Below are 19,892 nucleotides of genomic sequence, written 5' to 3'. Positions count from 1 at the left end.
GTAGTAAATTGTTCCTGAGCGGTTCAGTTCTGCAGCTCTTATTATCTTCTCCAACATCAGATTAAAGAAGGTCACACGAAAGGGAGTCGCCCTGTCTGAAACCCCGTTTTGTGGCGAACGGCTCGGAGAGGTCTTTCCCGATTCTGACGGTGCTGGTGGTATTGCTCAACCTCATTTTACACAGCCGTATGAGTTTTGAGGGCATGCCAAATTCAGACATAGCGGCGTATAGGCAAATCCTTTTGGTGCTGTCAAAAGCGGCTTTAAAGTCGACCAATAGGTGGTGAGTGTCGATCCTTTTCTCGCGCGTGCAATTGCTGGCTTATGCCGATGATATCGACATCATCGGTAACAAAAACCGCGAAGTCTGTTCTGCCTTTCCCAAGTTGGATAGGGAAGCTAAGCGAATAGGTCTGGTGGTAAACGAGGACAAGACGATGTATCTCCTGTCATCAAACAAACAGTCAGCACATTCGCGCCTNAACTCGGCCAAAACCGCTTAGGCGGTTACAGCGCCAAAAAAGTAGAAGAATGTATATGGTTGCAAAGTTTCGCAACTCTGCATATACTAACAGTTTAAATACCGCAGTAGAACAGTATCCAAACTTTAGGTGCATTCGCGTATTGATAGTTTTTGATAGTTATCAGGTTTTGCTGTTCGCGTACACAAAAATCCAGCACAGTAGGGAAAATTGAGAGACAAAATTGACATTTCATTTTGATGAGAAGCTGCTTGTTTCGGGTGGAAATTAAGGAGAAANCTGCTGGAAAAAATTTTTCCAGCAGCAATTTAGCAGCACGTAAAACAGCTGACCAAAATCATCTGTTTCAATTTATGAAAATTATTAGATTTATTTTGATGATTTTTAAGTGCAAAATATCTTATTAGAACTGGAAATGTTTCGGAAGAAAGCAGATATCTGTGGTCACAAGCGATAACCGCCTAAGTCGACTTAAGAACGAATTGAGTTATATATGCTATATATTCCACTAATAAAAACTTATAATTTCGTAAAATCCCTATCTCTTTAACTTGTTTTTGTTTTTTAATATTAATAAAAACATTTTAGCTTAACTCGCAACGAAGCCCTATTACATTTACTATAGCAGCCAAAATATACATAAGAAAATGTTACCATACAATATTGTTATATTAAATGGCTTATAACGACTTAGGTTGTTTTTGCACATTAATTTTTTTAATTGTTTGGCATAAACAAGAGAGTTGGTGTAAGAGCCAAAGTGAACATAAATGATTATTTCAAATTGAGAATGTTTAGAGTCATGTACTATCTCTACAAAAGCTATTAATGCATTGTTGTTGATGCGTTTTTTAGAGAGCTATATCGACATAAGCGACAAATGAGAATTACTTATGCTCTCAGTTTTTGTGCAAAGTGCAGCTAGGTTATTATAATTAAGGTACCGTTTTGAAATGATTTTGGTTAAGCTATTCCATGTGACTAGTTCAGAGCTCGTATAACCTCTCACTCAAAGAGAAAAGTGCCAGTGAAATTGAAATTGAACACTTCTTGTTAAATTTAAATAATATTAAAAATAAATTAATAACCTAACACAGAATGGATGAAATCGAAAACGAAGGAAATGTAATAGGTGAGAGTTAAAAAACAAAATGCATTGCTTGGTTTCTTTAATTTTTCAATTTTGTAAACAAATAGGTTATGATGAAAGTAGCCACATGCCTTCGACTACGCAGTGAGTTTGAAGAAGATAAATCAGCTCAACATAAAGCACTCCATTTTGACAGTGATAACTCGGTTCAAGATCCCGACTATGAAGCTTCAATTTCCGATGAGGATGGGGATAGTACTGATATAGAAAATTACGACCTACATAGCGAAGCCCCGACTACGTCTCAAAGAGCTTATTCGCGGAAAATTGCATTCACAAGGCGAAATAAGGGAAAAGCATACGTAAATGTAAAAGGTGATGTTGTGCCGGAAAGAAAATTTAGACCTCTTGTACTTGATTGTCGCATGAAGTGCAACGCAAAGGTACCGATTGAATTCCAAAGAAGTATTTTTCAGAAATATTGGTCTTTGGGTACGTACAATCAGAGAATTTTGTTCATTAGTTCCTTAATTGAAATCAACAACAAAAAAAAAACAAAATTTGGAAAAGAACCTGAAAGGCCCCGTGACCGAAAATTTCAAGCTGCTTATTATGTGGAGTATGAAGGCCAAAGAGTTCAGGTATGCCAAAAATGCTTTCTGCAATGCTTTGATGAGAGTGCCAGTTTCGTCAAAACGATTTTGAAGAAATTACGCTATCCCGATAGTAACTTTACTGATCAGCGTGGATCAGGTGGAGGAAAAAATAAACTTACAGATGATAAGATTGAACTTGTAAAGGACCACATAAACAGCTTCCCAAAATACGAAAGTCATTATACCAGGAGAGATACAAGCTGCAAATACTTACATGCCGATACATCCTTGGCTCAAATGTATAATTTGTATTGCGAATAAGTTATCCATTATAAATAGTACAACTTTCTTGTGTAAATTTTATAAACGCAAACTCCAACGACTAAAAAACAGCAATATAAGGATGAGCGATTAAAAAGTATTCACAGTCGCTAATTGAGCGACTAAGCGACACTCACAATAGCATCAATAATCGATAATCGCTTAATAGTCGTTTATCTACTGCCAGTCGACACTCGCAATAGGGGTGTTAAATTCCAGTCGTCGGGCATGCGTTCATCTGACCATATTCTGCACAAGAGTTGATGCATGCACCTTATCAACTCCTCGCCGCCTTACTTGAATAGCTCAGCTGGTCAGCTCCAGCAGCTTTGTTGTTTTTCAGCCGCGTTATTGCTATACGTACCTCGTCATAGTCAGGCGGTGGAACATCGACTCCGTCATCATCGACTGCGGGCTCGGGTTCTTCTTCTCAACAACTTTCCGTGCTGCTTCCATTTAGTAGGGCGGAAAAGTGTTCCCTCCATAATTTAAGTACGCTCTGGACATCAGTTACTAGGTCGCCATTATTGTTCTTACAGGAGTACGCCCGGTCTTGAAACCTTATGTAAGTTGCCTAACTCTCTGGTAAAATTTTCGGGCATTCTTCCTGTCGGCCAGCATTTCAAGCTCTTCGCACTCCCGTATTTCGGCCTCTCTCTTCTTATTGCGGCAAATACGTCTCGCTTCCCTCTTCAGATCCCTATAGCGGTCCCACATAGCGCGCGTTGCGTCCGATAGCAGCGTGGCCCTGTACGCGGCATCTTTTTTCTCTGCAGCTTCCTGACACTCCTCATCGTACCAGTTGTTCTTTCGGGCTCGCTGAAATCCGACTACTTCTTCGGCGGCGGTACTTAATGAGCGGGAAATGTGGTTCCACTGCTCGCATATGTCGGTTTGTTGAAGAGTGCTCTCTGAGAGCAGGTGTGAGAGTCGAGTAGCGAAAGCGCTGGCTGTCTGTTGTGATTGCAGCTTTTCGACGTTAAGCTTTCCTTGCATATTTGGGCGCACATTTTTTGCTGCACAGAGGCGGGTGCGTATCTTGGCTGCAACAAGATAGTGGTCCGAGTCGATGTTTGGGCCTCGGAGTGTGCGTACGTCTAAAACACTGGAAGCGTGCCTTCCGTCTATCACAACATGATCGATTTGGTTTCTCGTTTTTCGATCCGGAGACAGCCAGGTAGCTTGATGGATCTTTTTATGCTTGAACCTAGTACTGCATACTACCATGTTTCGGGCCCCGGCGAAGTCGATCAGCCTCAATCCGTTGTCGGACGTTTCGTCGTGGAGGCTGAATTTTCCGACGGTGGTTCCAAAGATCCCTTCTTTGCCCACCCTGGCATTGAAGTCGCCAAGCACGATTTTGATATCATGACGGGGGCAGCGCTCGTACGTGCGCTCCAAGCGCTCATAGAAGAGATCCTTGGATGCCTCATCCTTCTCTTCCGTCGGGGCATGGGCGCAGATGAGCGAGATGTTGAAGAATCTCGCTTTGATGCGGATTGTGGCTAGACGCTCGTCCACCGGGGTGAACGACAGTACTCGGCGACGGAGTCTCTCTCCCACCACAAATCCAACTCCGAATTTGCGCTCCTTTACATGGCAGCTGTAGTAGACGTCGCAAGGCCCCAGACATTGTTTGCCTTGCCCCGTCCAACGCATTTCTTGGATGGCGGTGATGTCAGCTTTTGTCCTTACGAGGACATCAACCAGCCGGGCAGAGGCACCTTCCCCATTAAGGGTCCGGACATTCCAGGTGCATGCCCTCAAATCGTAGTCCTTTAAACGTTTGCCGTGGTCGTCATCATAAGGGGGGGTCTCATCCGAGGCTTTGCCTTGCTTCTTCACTGGAAGTGGTTTTTACGTGGCGGGTCCCAAGCCCAGCGCACAACCCATTGCTGGGACGGGGGTGGTTTCGCAACCAAATACACGTTTATATAGCGAGCCGCTTGCTCCAAGCAGACACCCGCTTGCAGCCGCACCTACTGGTGAACAGACGCTGCAGACTTCAGTGAGCCCTTAAACCGAATAAGTCAGAGTGGCCCCACCGAAGCTCCCTCTCTTTCTGCCGTGACCCAAGGCTTCACTCGGATTGGTTACCGCATCTCGCACGTGGGTTGCTCACGTTGCCCAGAGTGCACGAACGAGGACACAAGAGTCGGGATTGAGTATAGCCATGCAACTGTAACTGCATACCCAGCGCAACGACTATACCCCATTGCACTCCATTGCACACCAATGGTAACCAAAATCAAACGAAGCATCAAATTTGTTTCTGATGCGCTGATTACTCTAGCGATGCGTTTCGATAACTTTTCGGATGCGTTATGGAAAAGTATACATTGTCAACCAATTGTAGTTCGGCGTTATGGAACATTAAACTTTGTACGTATGCAATACAATTGACGTTTTGGAAGTCAGTCCAGCTTTTCGACGTTGAGCTTTCCTTGCATTGTTGGGCGCACCTGATTTGTTGCACAGAGGTGGGTGCGTATATTGGCTGCAACAATATAGTGGTCCGAGTGGATGTTTGGACCTCGGATCTACGTACGTCTAAAACACTGGAAGCGTGTCTTCCGTCTATCAAAACATGATCGATTTTGTTAGAATTTCTTTTTTTCGACGAATAACATCGGAATCTTCATCGGTGAGTTGTATAATTGCTGAACGTATTTGCTTGAATTTATTACCATAACATTCAGCTGCGGCAAGCCAAGTACAAAGTTCCGATGCGAATTAGCAAGCTAAATACGAGTAAAGTTACTGATGGCGTTTTTTTTCCACCGAAAAATATTGCCCTATGCACACAAACACTAAGAAGAGGGCCATGAAAAGGCAACATTTTTTGTATAAAAGAAAACGGCATAAGATTTGTAAACTACTTGTTGCACAATAAAGCTAGTTTTACAGTAATTTGAGCGTGTTTGTTTAACAATCCAGTAAAACCACCCTGAAGGATTTAGGAAATCGTCCAGAATTCAAAGGATAGTCGTAACAGTAGCAATCCTTTACACATTAAAATAAGAAAACTATGCATGGTCGTCAAATTTTAGCTCGGAAACCCTGAATAAGCAAAATAAGCAATTCCATGCCAAAGGCCAGTTTGCAGGTCTCAAGAAAACGGTCAAGAAAAAATTGCCATTATTTCTTGTGTGTATGTGTGTCCAAGGGATTTTGACATCTGATCACCAGCCTGTTGCCTCACTCTTTCCTCAAGAAATAATGGAACGGGAATATATTTCTGTTGCGAGCATGGGTTGCTTGTGCTCACAAAAAAACTTTAGAAAGCCGTAGTAGAAAGCGTAGCAAATTTATTAAGAACTGCGTACTGCCTCAAGAAAATTTTACACAAGAAATGGTTTTCCAAAACGCATCCGAAAAGTTATCAAAACGCATCGCTAAACCAATTAGCGCATCGAAACAAAGTTGATGCTTCGTTTGATTTTGGTTACCATTGGTGTTTTAAAATGTAAAATTCCGAAATGGTGATCATTGTTTTATTAAATATTCAAAATATGCAATGTATATGGTTGCAAAGTTTCGCAACTCTGCATATACTAACAGTTAAATACCGCAGCAGAACAGTATCCAAACTTTAGGTGCATTCGCGTATTGATAGTTTTCGATAACTATCAAAAACTATCAGGTTTTGCTCTTCGCGTACATAAAAATCCAGCAAAGTAGGGAAAATTGAGAGACAAAACTGACATTTCATTTTGATGAGAAGCTGCTTGTTTATGCTGGAAAAATTTTTGCCAGCAGCAATTTAGCAGCATGAAAAACAGCTGTTTGCAATTTATGAAAATTATTAGATTTATTTTGACGATTTTTAAGTTGAAAATAACTTTTAGAACTGGAAATGTTTTGGAAGAACACAAATATTATTTTACTTACTTTTGCTTAGCAAATTGCTTTAGGCAAACTTTTAATTTATATTATTTTCATGTTTTCTTATTTATGCTTTTGTATGTAAACAAAATTCCGATCAGCTGTACCTTAAACTTGCAAGTTTTTGCTGGTTTAGCGTTCGTGTACTTTTGCAAACATTTCTGTCCTTGAGAGAGAACAGATAAAAATTCATTTGAATTTTGCTGTTGAGAATTTTCTGCTGGAAGAATACGCTAATACACCTATTGTATTGGTACGTTTTGGAAGTCAGCCCTGTTCAAAATAATTTATTCGCCACTCGACTCTCACAAGCGCTGACAGCACTCTTTAACAAATCGACATAGTACGCGAGCTGTGTAACCACATTTCCGGCTCATAAGTACCACCGCCGAGAAGTATTCGGATTTCAGCAACAACTGTTACTGAATTCGACCGTTATAGGGAACTAAAGAGGGAAGCGAGACGTAGTTGTCGCAATGAGTCTGTGTTTATACACGTAAACTTTTGTGGACGCGATTTTTTATATTCCCTTTTAGCAGTGAACCGCTAACTCAATTTACACAGACGAAAGAGAGCATAAAGCGTGTTGCATGAAAACAAGCAACTCCACGATGCAGAAAATGAAGGTGGCGCCATTCGAAGATCGCTAACCCTCTCTTCGTCGATTTGACAGCATCCACCCATTCCCTGACGTCACACAATACTTTTACATTCACTGTTGCCAACTTGGTGCTTTTCGCACTAAATTTAGTGCGTATTCAAAACGCGTTTGGTGCGGCTGCGCTGGATTCGTCATGTCGTACGACTGGATAGAAACGCTCCAGCTCTGAAAGTATTAAACGCGGATCGCGATGCTGGTAACAGAGGAAGAGAGAGGCCCCAACTGCGATGGAAAGACCTGAATGACTGGGCTTCACTTGTCGTTTCCAAACAGCGCCAAATAAGAAGAACTTTGTGCGTCCCAGATGCATTTGCGAAAGCGAAGAATCTTATTATTTCTTTATTTATCTTTTATCCAGGTACAAAAGTATCCCTCTAGTTCACAAGCGTGCTATCTGATAGCTGTCTAAAAAATGAACCAGACCAAAAGCAAAAGATTCAGTTGGTTATTTTTATGTAACTTGCGAGCTTTTTCTTTCCCAAATTAAACAGATGTAGACACATTGTGCTTTCTTCAAAACAAAACCATTTGTGCAAATCGTTTTTGGCTACTCGCATTGTTTTAAAGTTTGCCATTTCCTAGGTCCGACTTCCATATTTTTTTGTCATTACCTTTGCTTTAATTTTGACTTATTCTGATAACAGTTGATTTGCTTATTTTAAACTCATCACCAATCACTTTAACTGAAACACCACTTTTTAGTTTTTCCGGAATACTGGTAAGTCAAAGAATGCGTTGAAATATAATTAAAAATAATAATCGATTTCCTGGTTTCACAACCTTCAAAATATACCTAAAATGGTGTGCTTGTACCGAATGTACTTTTGATCTAAATAAAGGTACGATTGTACCAACTTTTACATTACTGCGGCTGACACAGGCCGACCAGGTCGACCAGGTTTCAGAACCAGAAACCTGTATATACATTTCCGAAGATTTTCGGTGCACTGAATTGGGTAAATAATTTTCGAAATATATGTAAGCTTTTGAGAAAAAATATTGAAAGTTCCACTTCCATGCTAAATCTAAATTGTCCCTATTCACTGCATTGCCGACACTTTCCAGTGATTTAGGATTTTTATCCATTTAGGTGGCTATTTAGACGTGTTCAGCCTTAATACATATTCGAATTCTAAAGTAATTAATTAGCTAAAATCTTTAATGCAAATAAGCTTTTCAATAAAATTTGCAATGAAAGGCTGTTTCAAGCTCTCAAGAAAAACGAAAAATTCATATAAAATAACGCACAAGAAATGGAAAAGAAATTTTCTGCTATCAAAATTTCTTAAATCAGTTTGCAGCTCTCAAGAAAAAAATGCACGTTTATTTATTTCTTCAAGAAGATTTACGGCAAAAGCAAATGGCTTTTTCAAGCAACAGAAATAGTGGAAAATATTTTTTGTGATTTTTCTTGAGAGCTTAAAGAAATTTAGTTTCAAGATTTTTTATCGAGTTTTTTAATAATTCTGCTACGAAACAAAAAAGTTAGTTACGGTATTTCTATAGTATGGTAAGGATATACATGAATAATTATGTACAAATTTGTTTAAATTACTTACCAATCCTTTCTGTAAAGAGTCAACAACAATTTGAAGAATCAAGTAGGTCCATACAATATGTAAGAGCAGTAGCAATATCAAAAGAGTATTGAATATGTAATATGCAGGGAACATCGGCAAAATTTGTGGAGCTTCAACAGAAGAGCTGTAAAAATAAGATATGTTAATTGCTCATTGATAGGGAGACGTTGCATTGCGATTAGTTTGAATAAAAAAAATTTTATTTTACCCTAAATCGGTAAATTTACACTTTCAGCTTACTAAGGCCGACAAACCTTAGTATATGTACGTACCAGGGTTGTTGCGAATATTCGCATTCGATTTCCCAACCGCGAAGCTTCCGCATTAATTTTAACATTCGCATTCGCAAAAATCAATGCGGATCTTTGCAATGCGAATATTGAAGAGACCGAAAATTTCAGTTATTTTTTTTACGAGTTAAACGTGGCCAAATATTTTAAGTATTGGATATTTTATTTAATGTTTAATAATTTTTTATAAATATACAACTCATTACATAAAACAGCATATAAATAAACATTTATAACTTTGTACAAAAAAAAAATTCATTTTTTTTTAATTTTATCTAAAACTTTTAGAAAAATTATGGGTATGCAGTTCTGTAGCTCATTCAATTGTATTAATGTGCAAGTTTCAAGTGGCTAGAATAAACCCTTGATTTTTGAGAATTTTCACGTCGAGGGAGTTGAGCATTTTCTTCCATATAAACCACCAAAATTCAAAGCCATATCTAAAAAAACGTAAGATTTATTGGAATTCCTAGAACATATTTACCACTTTCTATATTAATTTAATAAATTGTTTGTTTTTCCTGTAAAATTTAAAATTTGTCAAATAAGGCCTCTTGCATTTATGGCGACGATATGTACATACATTTTATTCATGAACCGTTTTTGAAAAGGTAAAGTCGGAATTTTAATGCTCTCACCCTCTAGGATTGTTCAATATCGAAAAAAGTATACCCCTATTTTTTTATTTTGAAATCAAAAAAAAATTATAGGTCGCTCAAAGCGCTCAAAGTTTTCCATGTATTTATTATGGTTACGGTGACCATCCGTCCTGTATTATACGGGACAGTCCTCTTTTTTGACCAATTGTCCTGGTAATTTCTTTATTTTATACGGGACGCCAAATGTTCTGTATTCCTTTTCACGCCTTGTATTTGTCCCGTATTCAGTGTTCGGCATTTCGATGCCTTAACAACCCATTAAAATGGCATGTCTATGAAACAGTTTTAAGTGATGTTGGTATATGATTGTAATTTTCTCCATAAACAGTTATTAGTTTCTAATCTGAATGCCTGTGATTCGAATAGAAAAATGCATACGTGACCAAAATATAAATTAGGACTCGACATTTTAGTAACGTTTGGCTATTTTCATTTTGTTTATTTTATGTTTCTTATTTTTTTATGGAAGTAAGGCTTTTTTCCTAACAAAAACCATATAAAAAAAAATTCCGACTTTGTGCAAAAACTATAAAAATTAATTCTGCAAAGTTTCACCAAACTTTCAAACTTTTTGATCAGAATCTTTTGAAGGTTTGTAGCTCATTAAAATTCATTATAATAAGGTGCAAGTGCAATGTGTTCTGCTCATTTGCTTCTCTTTTAAAAATATTATCGAACATACTTCGTACGAAAAAAATGCGTAACACCGTCAAAAAAATATAAATCCAAAAATTAACGGTATATCCTAGCTACTTCGAACTTGCATTTTATTGTATTAAAATTTAAGGAATTTTTTGTAACAAATTTTGTGGAGAAAAAATCTCGAGAAAAATATCCTATAGGTTTGAGATGTTACTTTAAGGATGCTCTTTCAGCTCTAATACACTTAGGATCATTGAAGAAGGTTTTAAGATCTGTTAGCTTGTGTGGAAAAAATTGCAAAATTATTTTTTGTCCCGTATTAGGCCCCCATAAATATGGTCACCGTAATTATGGGAAGAAACAGCTTTTCGTAGAAATGGTATAGAATTCTTAAAAATCTATGTTTCTCGTTGTTGCTCACCATTCGACTTTAAATAAAGTTATGAGATTTCATCAAATTCATGCTATTCATAGTCAAGTTTTGAAACTCTTTTCCAGTGGGTTTATGACCTCATATGATTAAGAATCTGATGCCAGATTTTCAAAATTCAAAATGACGGTTAAGAGTTTTAAACAAATCCAATCATTTTTTTTTAAAGTTCATAGCCATTTTGGATTCACCATTTTGAATTTTGAAAATCTGACATCAGATTCGTAATCAGCAAGCTCAGAAACCCACTGGAAACGAGTTTCAACCCTTGACAATGTTTAAAACGTTCAGTATCAACATTTTAATTTTGGTAATTTTTTTTTTTAATTTGATCGCCATATTGGATCCGCCATTTTGAAAAAAAAAGTTGACTTCAGATTCGTAATCCAACCATAAAAAAAATGGATCGCCATTTTGGATTCGCCATTTTGAATTTTGAAAAACTGCCTTCAGATTCCATATTAGCAACCCCAGAACCCCCTGGTAACAAGTTCCAACCCATGACATTGCGTAAATCGTTCAGTATCAACGTTTTAATTTTATAAGTGTCTTTTCAAGAGCATATTTTTGGGAACTAGGCCCATGTTAACTGTCCAAGACAGGTGTGTAATTAAAGGAATGTTCCCCAATAATACCAGAGTAATTATATGTAAAAAACACATTTTAGCTGCATTTGAACATGTCACGAAAATAAAAAAAAATAGAACATCAGCGTTTTTATAAAAACCCGACCAGCGCGACCTCTTAAAAAACTTTTTTTTTTTATAAAAAAAATACGTGTCTCTTTTTTATCACAAATAACAATATTCTGATGTAGCGTTTATGAATTTCCGAAAATAGTGTTTTTATGAACCATTCTAATATGTACGTATTGTATTTGAAGTTCAATAAGAGTAAAAAATAAGGCCAATACAGCTCAAAGAACAACCTAAAATAAGGGTCCGAATGAAGTCATTTACGAGGCCAATAAGAGTCATTTAAGAGCCTCAAAAAGAGTCTGAAATTATTCATACTTACATATATGAGGCCAAAATTTGTTTTAAAAGGAGTCCAAAATGAGCCGTATATGAGGCCAATAAGAATCCAATATGACTCATGTTGAGGCTCATTTGATGTATGAATTTAAGCTCATATAAGTCGACCATCAAAGGTAGGGAAACAACCTCATTTCGGACTCTTAAATGAGCTCATTATGAGCATAAAGGCTCCGAAATAGAACTCCTTAAAGACTCATTTATGACTCCAAATGTTTGCTGGGAAGCTTTCTATTTCTACTCACGAAATTGTTTGTATAAATTTTTAAATTTCCAAAATTATACTTTGTGAATTTCAAAGGCTTCTACAATCGAATTAAAAAGTTCTACAAACTTATGTGCATGATACAAATATTTAAAGGTAGTCTGCCGTCTTCTTATTCGCCATTGATCCCATTTGACATGAACTGTACTTGCGACATATTGATTTTAATTGAAGCTACCATACTCTTTGAAGAAATAAAAAAAATCGCTTTTTACTTAAATAAAAATATTTCAAAAATTATTTCAAAACTTATTTAAAAAAATATATTTCGAGCATCATTTTATAGCGAGCTTTTAGTGATTTATTTCTAAAATTAAATATAAAACCTCCGAATGTATTTCTGCCATGAAAAATAGCTTCACATAAAAATACAATCGCCGTTCGGAGTCGGCGTAAAGCTGTATTTCCCTCCCCTTTGTGTGACAACATCAAGACGCAAGCCACAAATCGGAGGAGAAGCTCGGCGAAACACTAACATACGTATGTGTAAACGCCTATCTTTTCACGGTGCTACAAAAAAAAAGTCATGAAAAACACCCAAAACAAAACCTGGTGTAGGTTGTAGCTATGGTCGAGTACAACATGAAAATAGGTTCCGTATAGTTCCTGAACCCTCCATTTTTTTCAAAACAACCGTTATGTTCGTACTTGGTGCACTTATCTATTAACAGCTGGACTATTTTTATCCTTGTAAAAACCGAACATCTTTTAAAAAGAGGCTAATGGTAGACTTAGCTTGAAGGAAGTTTTCATCGGTTAAATTTTAATAAGCCCCTAATTCTTTCAACCTTGACCATCGATGATTTCCGAAATTTCTATGAGAGTTGTCAAACATGTAGTATTTACCTAAAAGAACATTTATTTTCGAATAATTGGTACCTCACCTAAATACTGCATTTGCATAAAAATTGTCGAAGGTTAGCAAAAATACGATCTTGAATTTATATGTGTATATTACGGTTGCCAGATTTTATCAGTACAGTACTAATTTTTCAACTCGCGTACTGATTTTATACATTTCTTCAATCAGTACGCTAATGTCCTGATTTTTCAAAATTTAACTGATTTGTACTGAATTTCCAATTCTGAGCATACAAATTTGTATTTGCTTGGTACTCGGTAACTCGGTGTTCTGTAATTTTTCCCATGTACTTTGTTTGTGTAATATTATTTTACACAAACCAAATACTTTAGGATTTTTTTAAGGTTTTCACATAATGCTGGAACTTCCTTAAACTGTGCTGTAAAAAGTAAGAAGAAAATAATTTAATTGTATTTGACATCTTTCAGGCAGGGACCGAAAATAACTGTTATGTAAAAAATTTTAAACTAAAAAATCATTATGAGAAAGCTGTCGCACACATATACTTTCAAACACAGTATACAGTAAACCAGCCATTGACAATATGCCTATTTGAAAATTAATGCATAAAATGTTGTGAATGTATAGGATTTTTTTGTCATTAACCCATAGGCAACGACTGATGCAAAAGTACCCGCAACTGTTTATTGATATATTTGAAATGTAAATTTGAACAGCAAAATTCGCAAAAAAAAAAATAATAAAACAAAAACATTTTTAATTACTACGTGGTTATTGGAAGATTTCGCCAAAATTTAACACTAACCTAAATTATACCAAAGGCAACTTCGACACCGACATTCGTTAAAATATCTAAATTTTGTTCGAGTTAGCGTGTTTACAAACAGAGAGGGCTGAACCAATTCATCTCGTCATTATGACAATTTTGATATATATGTATGCATATGTGTATATATGTACATACATTTTATACGGTTAACAAACGCGCTTGCTTATCTGCATAAACCGTTTTTACTTGCATTAATTCATGCATTATCCTCTTTCAAATGTGAATAAGCGGGTGAACAAATACATACCAATTTCGTGCATTTGAAAATTAGAGAGTTCTACCTTAAGCTAAGTAATACTTGTTTTACGGCCTAATCGATGGGACCATTTTACAAAGTCAGCCCACCATTATTCACTCAAAGTTGTGTTCGGAACACGGTTTGACTTATGTATGTAGGAACTGCATCCGGTCATAATCGCTTACGCTTCACGCTTGATTTGCTTAGAGTTTCGTTTTTCTCGTTATTTCATTTTATGTGACTTGAAAATATTTTTCACTATAAGAAAATATTGAAATTGGATTTCATTTGTGTTAACGAAAACGACAATTGTGAAAAAATATCAACCAGTACATTCAAACAAAACGTCAAATAAGCATATTTACATTTTTTATTTTGGCTATCTGGATTACTATATAGTGTGCTTTCAAATACCAAAATGTTTTATTTTTTGAGCTGTTTTCATATTTGTTTTGATTGTAAATTTTGACAAAAAAGCTAAGAAGTACCACTTATTTTTTAACCCATACAATTAAATTCAACTTAATGTGTTATTTTATGACTTATTTTTTCAACCAGAAATAAAAGTCCTTTTATGACGGATATTTTTTCTGCGTTTCGAAACAGTTATACTTGGACTTTTATTTTCCTGTCCTAAATAAAAGTCCACATATGACAGAAAACTTAATTATCGTTGAAAAAAGTCACCTTAAGACTTTTATGTGTAGGAAAATATAACAAAAGTCCTTTATTTTAACTTCTGTTTTAAAATATTGTCTGTAGAGTTTTAGGCTAGCGGAACAGTCTATGGAGAGTTCATAGTTGTACGTCACACCTTGTTATAATAATAATAGATTGGCACTTACACATATGTTAGTGTTTGGCCGAGCTTCTCCTCCGATTTGTGGCGTGCGCCTTGATGTTATCACACAAAGTGGAGGGACCTTTGTCACACCTTGTGGTGTTCAGGAAATCATGGCATTTGGCAAGCCTGTTGCCAGCTGTGTTTCTTTTGTGCCTCTTATTTCGTGCATGTTTGGTTATTAATCTACGTTCAGTTTGACAACCAGTGCGCACAGGGGCTCGGCCCTACGATAGATAAATAATTTTCAACAAGTATCGAAGTATTCTACAAATATAGTGTAGAATAAACTGCTTAGTACGATTATCAATAAAGTGAACTGAAACCTACATTTGCTTAGTCTATCTACGTAACATTGTGTACGCTTCGCTTTTTGGTTGATATTGCATACAAAAGACATCATTAGTCACCGCGGACTCTTTTGCATGCAAATTAATTGCAAAAAGTAAATCTTATAACTACGATGCTTCAAATTTGCTAACTTTGAAGATACATATGTATGAAAATTGCAAACGGCACTCTTTACTGTTTGCACGAAAGCTACCTACATATATACATATATACACCGAAAGCTGCTTATATGTATACCTGGTATACACTTAAGAATATTCGGGAATGCTAACTGGACTTCTTCGCCATCCAGGTACGTATGTATATCAGCAGTCAAACAGGCTAATAGTTTTTTAGGTTAGCTAACCACACCATTTTCTGCAAAGATAAAGACTCTCATCAAACAACAAACTGGCGCAGTAAATTTAATTGTAAATTGTATGTCAAATTTATGCAAAATCGCCAAAAATAAGCAAACCAAAGGGTTTTTAATCGGTGGTCGATCACTGCTTTGCCAGTATTGGGAAAAATACGTCAAAATCTATGACGAAGTCTCAAACGCTGCTGACGACGCTAGCACTACTGAGCTGGCACAGCCGGCTTTGGACGCATACACCGAAATCGAGCACATCTACACCGAAACACTGGCGGAGCTAAACGACATGATTGAGGAAACGAGCTCCTCTATCATTACGGAGCCACCAACAATTCCTGCAACTGCTTTGTATCCGGTTCATAGCCTTCCACCAATTAAAGTACCACCTATCGATAGGTCATTTTTGCGCTGGTACCTCTTCAAGGATTTATTCACATCGATCGTCATCAAAAATCGAAACTTGTCAGATACGCAGCGCTTGCAGTATTTAAAGGACAGTCTCATTCGCGAAGCCAAAAACTCACTGGATGACATTGCTGCAACAGGCGGTAACTTTACTGTCGTCTGGTGCTTGCTGGAGCGCAAATTCGACAACAAACGCTTCATTAGCAATGCACATCTAATCGAAATTACAAATTTGCCACCGATACGAAGAGAATCCGGACCCAACTTGCTGTCATTGATTGACCGTGTCACCGCATCGTTACGTGCATTGGAACAGCTAGGCCGTCCGGTAGCTCACTGGGAGGACTAGCTCATCTACACTGTTGTGCACAAGCTTAACAGCGCCTCTTTACGTGCGTGGGAGCTGTCTATCCCCTCCAACAACACACTTCCTACTTTCGATGATTTACGTACTTTCATCGAAAATCAAACCAAATCATTGGAAGTTGTGCAAGGCTTCGCGGATTCTAAGCCAAATAATTTACAGGCGAAGGACACTAAGTACAACTATCAAATCCAAACAAAAAGGTTTGAAAGAGCACCACACTACTGAAGCGAGTTGCCCATGCTGTTCTAGCAAGCACTACATCTTGTTTTGTACGGACTTTCGTAACCAAACGCCCTAGCAGCGATACAATACAGTACAGCAAGCAAGACTGTTTGCATTCTGGTCACAAATCTCAGCAGTGCTCTTCAAAACGCCGTTGTCAAAAACAGGGACGTGAACCGGATGAAAAATTTGTTTGGTTCGGTTCAGCGGGTCGAACCGTTTTTGCACTTTTGGATTGGTTCGCCAATGCGGTTTTTTTGGTCTTTGAACTTTGAACTGGGTTCGGTTCAACGGTTCGAAAAACAAAAAAATTACGCGCAAGTTTAAGTGTCAAGTGCAATAACGCGCAAGGTTAAGGGTATGAGATGGGTTGCCTTTACATTTGATATTGTCACATGGTAAACAAACATGATGGGTATTACCATGTTTACCAAAAAGAAAAAAAAGTGAGTACAGTTATCTATTGAAAATTGGTTGAGACGAACCTTTCAATCTTTATAGAAAGTGGTTCGGTTTTCGGTTCGGATCAAACATTTGTGAAAAATTTCGGTTCGGTTAATGGTTCAGTTAATTAATAGAAAAGAGCGGTTTTCCGGTTCAAAACCGGTTCGGTTCAAAACCGGTTCACGTCAAAAATGCAATTCGGCTCACCACACTACGATTCATGAGTACTGTGCGAACAACCAGCCGACTCCACCTGCGACCATGAAGTCTTCGTTAGCAAGCAACCAAGATCCTATATCCACATACAACGCATCCATCACTCAGCAGACCTCTTCGGGTGTGCATCCGGTGGAACGGTGTTAGTCGAGCTGCATTCTGATACCGGTCACACCATGGTACTACGCGCTTTGTTTGATAGCGGAGCTAAAGCCACCTTAATCAGTGAATATGTAGTATCTCACCTTAAACTATCAAAGTCGCCGCTGCGTATTCCATTAAATGGAGCTAACGGTCAAAGTTTGACTACAACCACTGGCTCGGTGGAGTTTTCGCTAAGTTCAATTATTTCCACTTTCGAAATGCGCTGCGCTGTTCTAGTATTGCCGCGCGTAGGAAACCTGAGTCCATCTGTGAACTGTCATCCGGAACAATTTAAGCCGTTTTGGGATCTTAAACTTGCCGATCCTAAATTCAACATATCAGGATCTATCGACGTTATTCTGAGTGCTGGTGACTACGCCACAATCCTCCTTCAATGCTCGTCGTCTTGCCGTGGCGAAGGGGCTTAAATGACGACATGGAAATTCCCCAAAGGGAGCTTCCAGATCGTGATGAACTAAGAGGAAAGCTTCATATCCTTTGCAATCGTGAGGGAAGCCAACAAACCAAACTGGTATGTGAGTAAACTTCCCGGTTGGAAAGTATGTGGAGATAGCCGCACCAGCAACACCCTAAGCCAAGGTGTTGAGGTACCCGTGCCGATGGCTGAATGGTCAGCGGGTGCATATTGAATAGCCGGCCGCGAACGGTCCCATCCGATGCCCGGGCAAGGTCGGAGGGATAGGTGCCTTCTCTACGTATGTCGGCTCTGCGGACGAGTGACGAACCCTTTCCGTGCATACTCGTGGGACCAAATATGAACGATCTAGACTAAAAACAAAAACAACAAACACAAACTGAAACCGAAATAAAACTGATGACGAACACTGCAACGAACACTGGACAACCGACTTTGGGCCTTCCTTATCGGAACCCGGGCCCCGTCGTTACGGAGTCCGATGAGGACACCCTTCTTGCCTCCAGTCAGGAGACAATCAGAAGTATTCCTGGTTGTACCAACCATGGACACCAGAAGCACAAGCAGCAAAACATACCCCATCTAAGGATGCCAAGCCAGGCATCCCTACCAGCCATGACCTTCCGTCTTCCTCCAAAGCTGCCGGCAGTACCAACCACAGTACAACGACGGCGGGAGCAGGGCGGAAAAAGAAACATAAGAAGTCCCTGAACCAAATCAGAAAGAGCGTCTACCAGAGGGCAGTCTACATGCTAGATAAAATATCTAGCAATTCGGCTCCAAGCGGCTCCTATGAGTTGAAGGGGGTCGAATACTACAAAAAGGTGGTTGGGGAATATGAGAGCTCCTTAAAAGAGAATCAATTTGCAAACCCCAATGCACCTGAAATAAAGCAAAAGGGCGAATCTCAAAAGAGAAATCGTTCCACCAACGACAGCACTACCGGCGGTGAGAGCAAGAAGCCCAAACAAGCTTCTTCATCTGACCCCAACCCGCTGCAACGCCACTTTAGTGACGTTGCCAAAGACAGTCTGTTGATGGCCATAGTCGACATAGACCGGTATCTATGCAGAAGCACTGGGTGGAGATCGACGTCAAGCTATCGAGTCTCGTTATGGACTACGTCTTCGATAACCCGGCGGGTCCCCATTCAGAGTAAGATTCCTCTGCCTTAAACTAAGGCTGATTCCAGCTAAGGACGTCCCTCAGAGGCCACGTGCACGTATCTGGTTACCCCCCATGGAGGAACCAGGCGAGAAACTTCTGAGGTGCCTAAAGCTCGCCAAAAACACATACCGTGTATAGCAGACTGGCAGCTTATAAAAGTTGAGCAGCCAAATAAAACCAGCAGACCTCTTCTCTTGGGCATTTGCGAATAATCTATTGAGGCTCTGTCAAAGGCGGACACCAGAAGTCGCTTTGGCATCCGCATGGCCAAGATGAAGATTTTTGTAGGCGACAAGGCTCCTGATGAAGACGGTATTTGAATCATAGCCGTGGAACAACTGTGTCTAGCTCTAAATCCGTACGGGAACGGGGACAATAACCTGAATTTGTCAAGATGGACATATATTTGTTCAGACATAAAAGACTCAAGTACTTTAGACAGACAGGCAAGATACTAATAGGACTCATTCCCACGACAGCCGGTTCTACGTACCGGAATGACTCGGGNCAGGCGACAAGGCTCCTGATGAAGACGGTATTTGAATCATAGCCGTGGAACAACTGTGTCTAGCTCTAAATCCGGACGGGAACGGGGACAATAACCTGAATTTGTCAAGATGGACATATATTTGTTCAGACATAAAAGACTCAAGTACTTTAGACAGACAGGCAAGATACTAATAGGACTCATTCCCACGACAGCCGGTTCTACGTACCGGAATGACTCGGGTTTCACCCGACCAAGGGCTGTTGTTTCGGCGATCTAACCCCGTTTAGGTCGGCGAAGTATATCAGAAGTTGTCCGTCCATAGGGCAACATTCACTACGCATTCTCCTACTCAGGGCTGGCATCGAGTCAAACCCTGGGCCAGAAATATACACCTGCTGTGTATGCCGAAGACGATTACACCACAACTCCACCTCAGTCAAGTGTAATGCCTGCGAGGGGTGGAGTCACCTCAGGGTCTGCTCGGGACTACGGACACACAGACAGTGGACCACGTCGTACGTGGCCCCCTGTTGCTCAAACAGAGCAGCCTCCACGGCAAACCATAGTCCGCCCGTGCAGCCCCACACACTCACACAGCAACCACACACAGTCGCCACAACACAACAACA

General features: G+C 39.0%; 1 protein-coding gene and 1 long non-coding RNA gene across 3 annotated transcripts in view; one reads left to right on the top strand and one right to left on the bottom strand.

Annotated features, from left to right (window-relative positions):
• LOC108359034 (uncharacterized) overlaps positions 1-625 on the top strand; it is an 11,896-nt gene extending 11,271 nt beyond the window's left edge. Inside the window, exon 3 of the long non-coding RNA XR_001846875.1 lies at positions 525-625. This is a non-coding gene — a long non-coding RNA (uncharacterized LOC108359034). The remainder of the gene's footprint in view (positions 1-524) is intronic.
• schlank (ceramide synthase schlank) overlaps positions 1-19,892 on the bottom strand; it is a 177,333-nt gene that overhangs the window by 7,829 nt on the left and 149,612 nt on the right. For both annotated transcript variants that reach the window (XM_017610661.1, XM_017610660.1), the window contains one exon: positions 8,595-8,739. In XM_017610661.1, coding sequence (XP_017466150.1) covers positions 8,595-8,739 — 145 coding nt within the window. The remainder of the gene's footprint in view (positions 1-8,594; positions 8,740-19,892) is intronic.

This window comes from Rhagoletis zephyria, unplaced genomic scaffold, assembly GCF_001687245.7.
Source record: "Rhagoletis zephyria isolate East Lansing unplaced genomic scaffold, Rhagoletis_zephyria_1.1 Rzeph_scaffold_00329, whole genome shotgun sequence".
Classification (NCBI taxonomy): domain Eukaryota; kingdom Metazoa; phylum Arthropoda; class Insecta; order Diptera; family Tephritidae; genus Rhagoletis; species Rhagoletis zephyria.
This window is presented reverse-complemented; position numbering and strand designations above follow the sequence as displayed.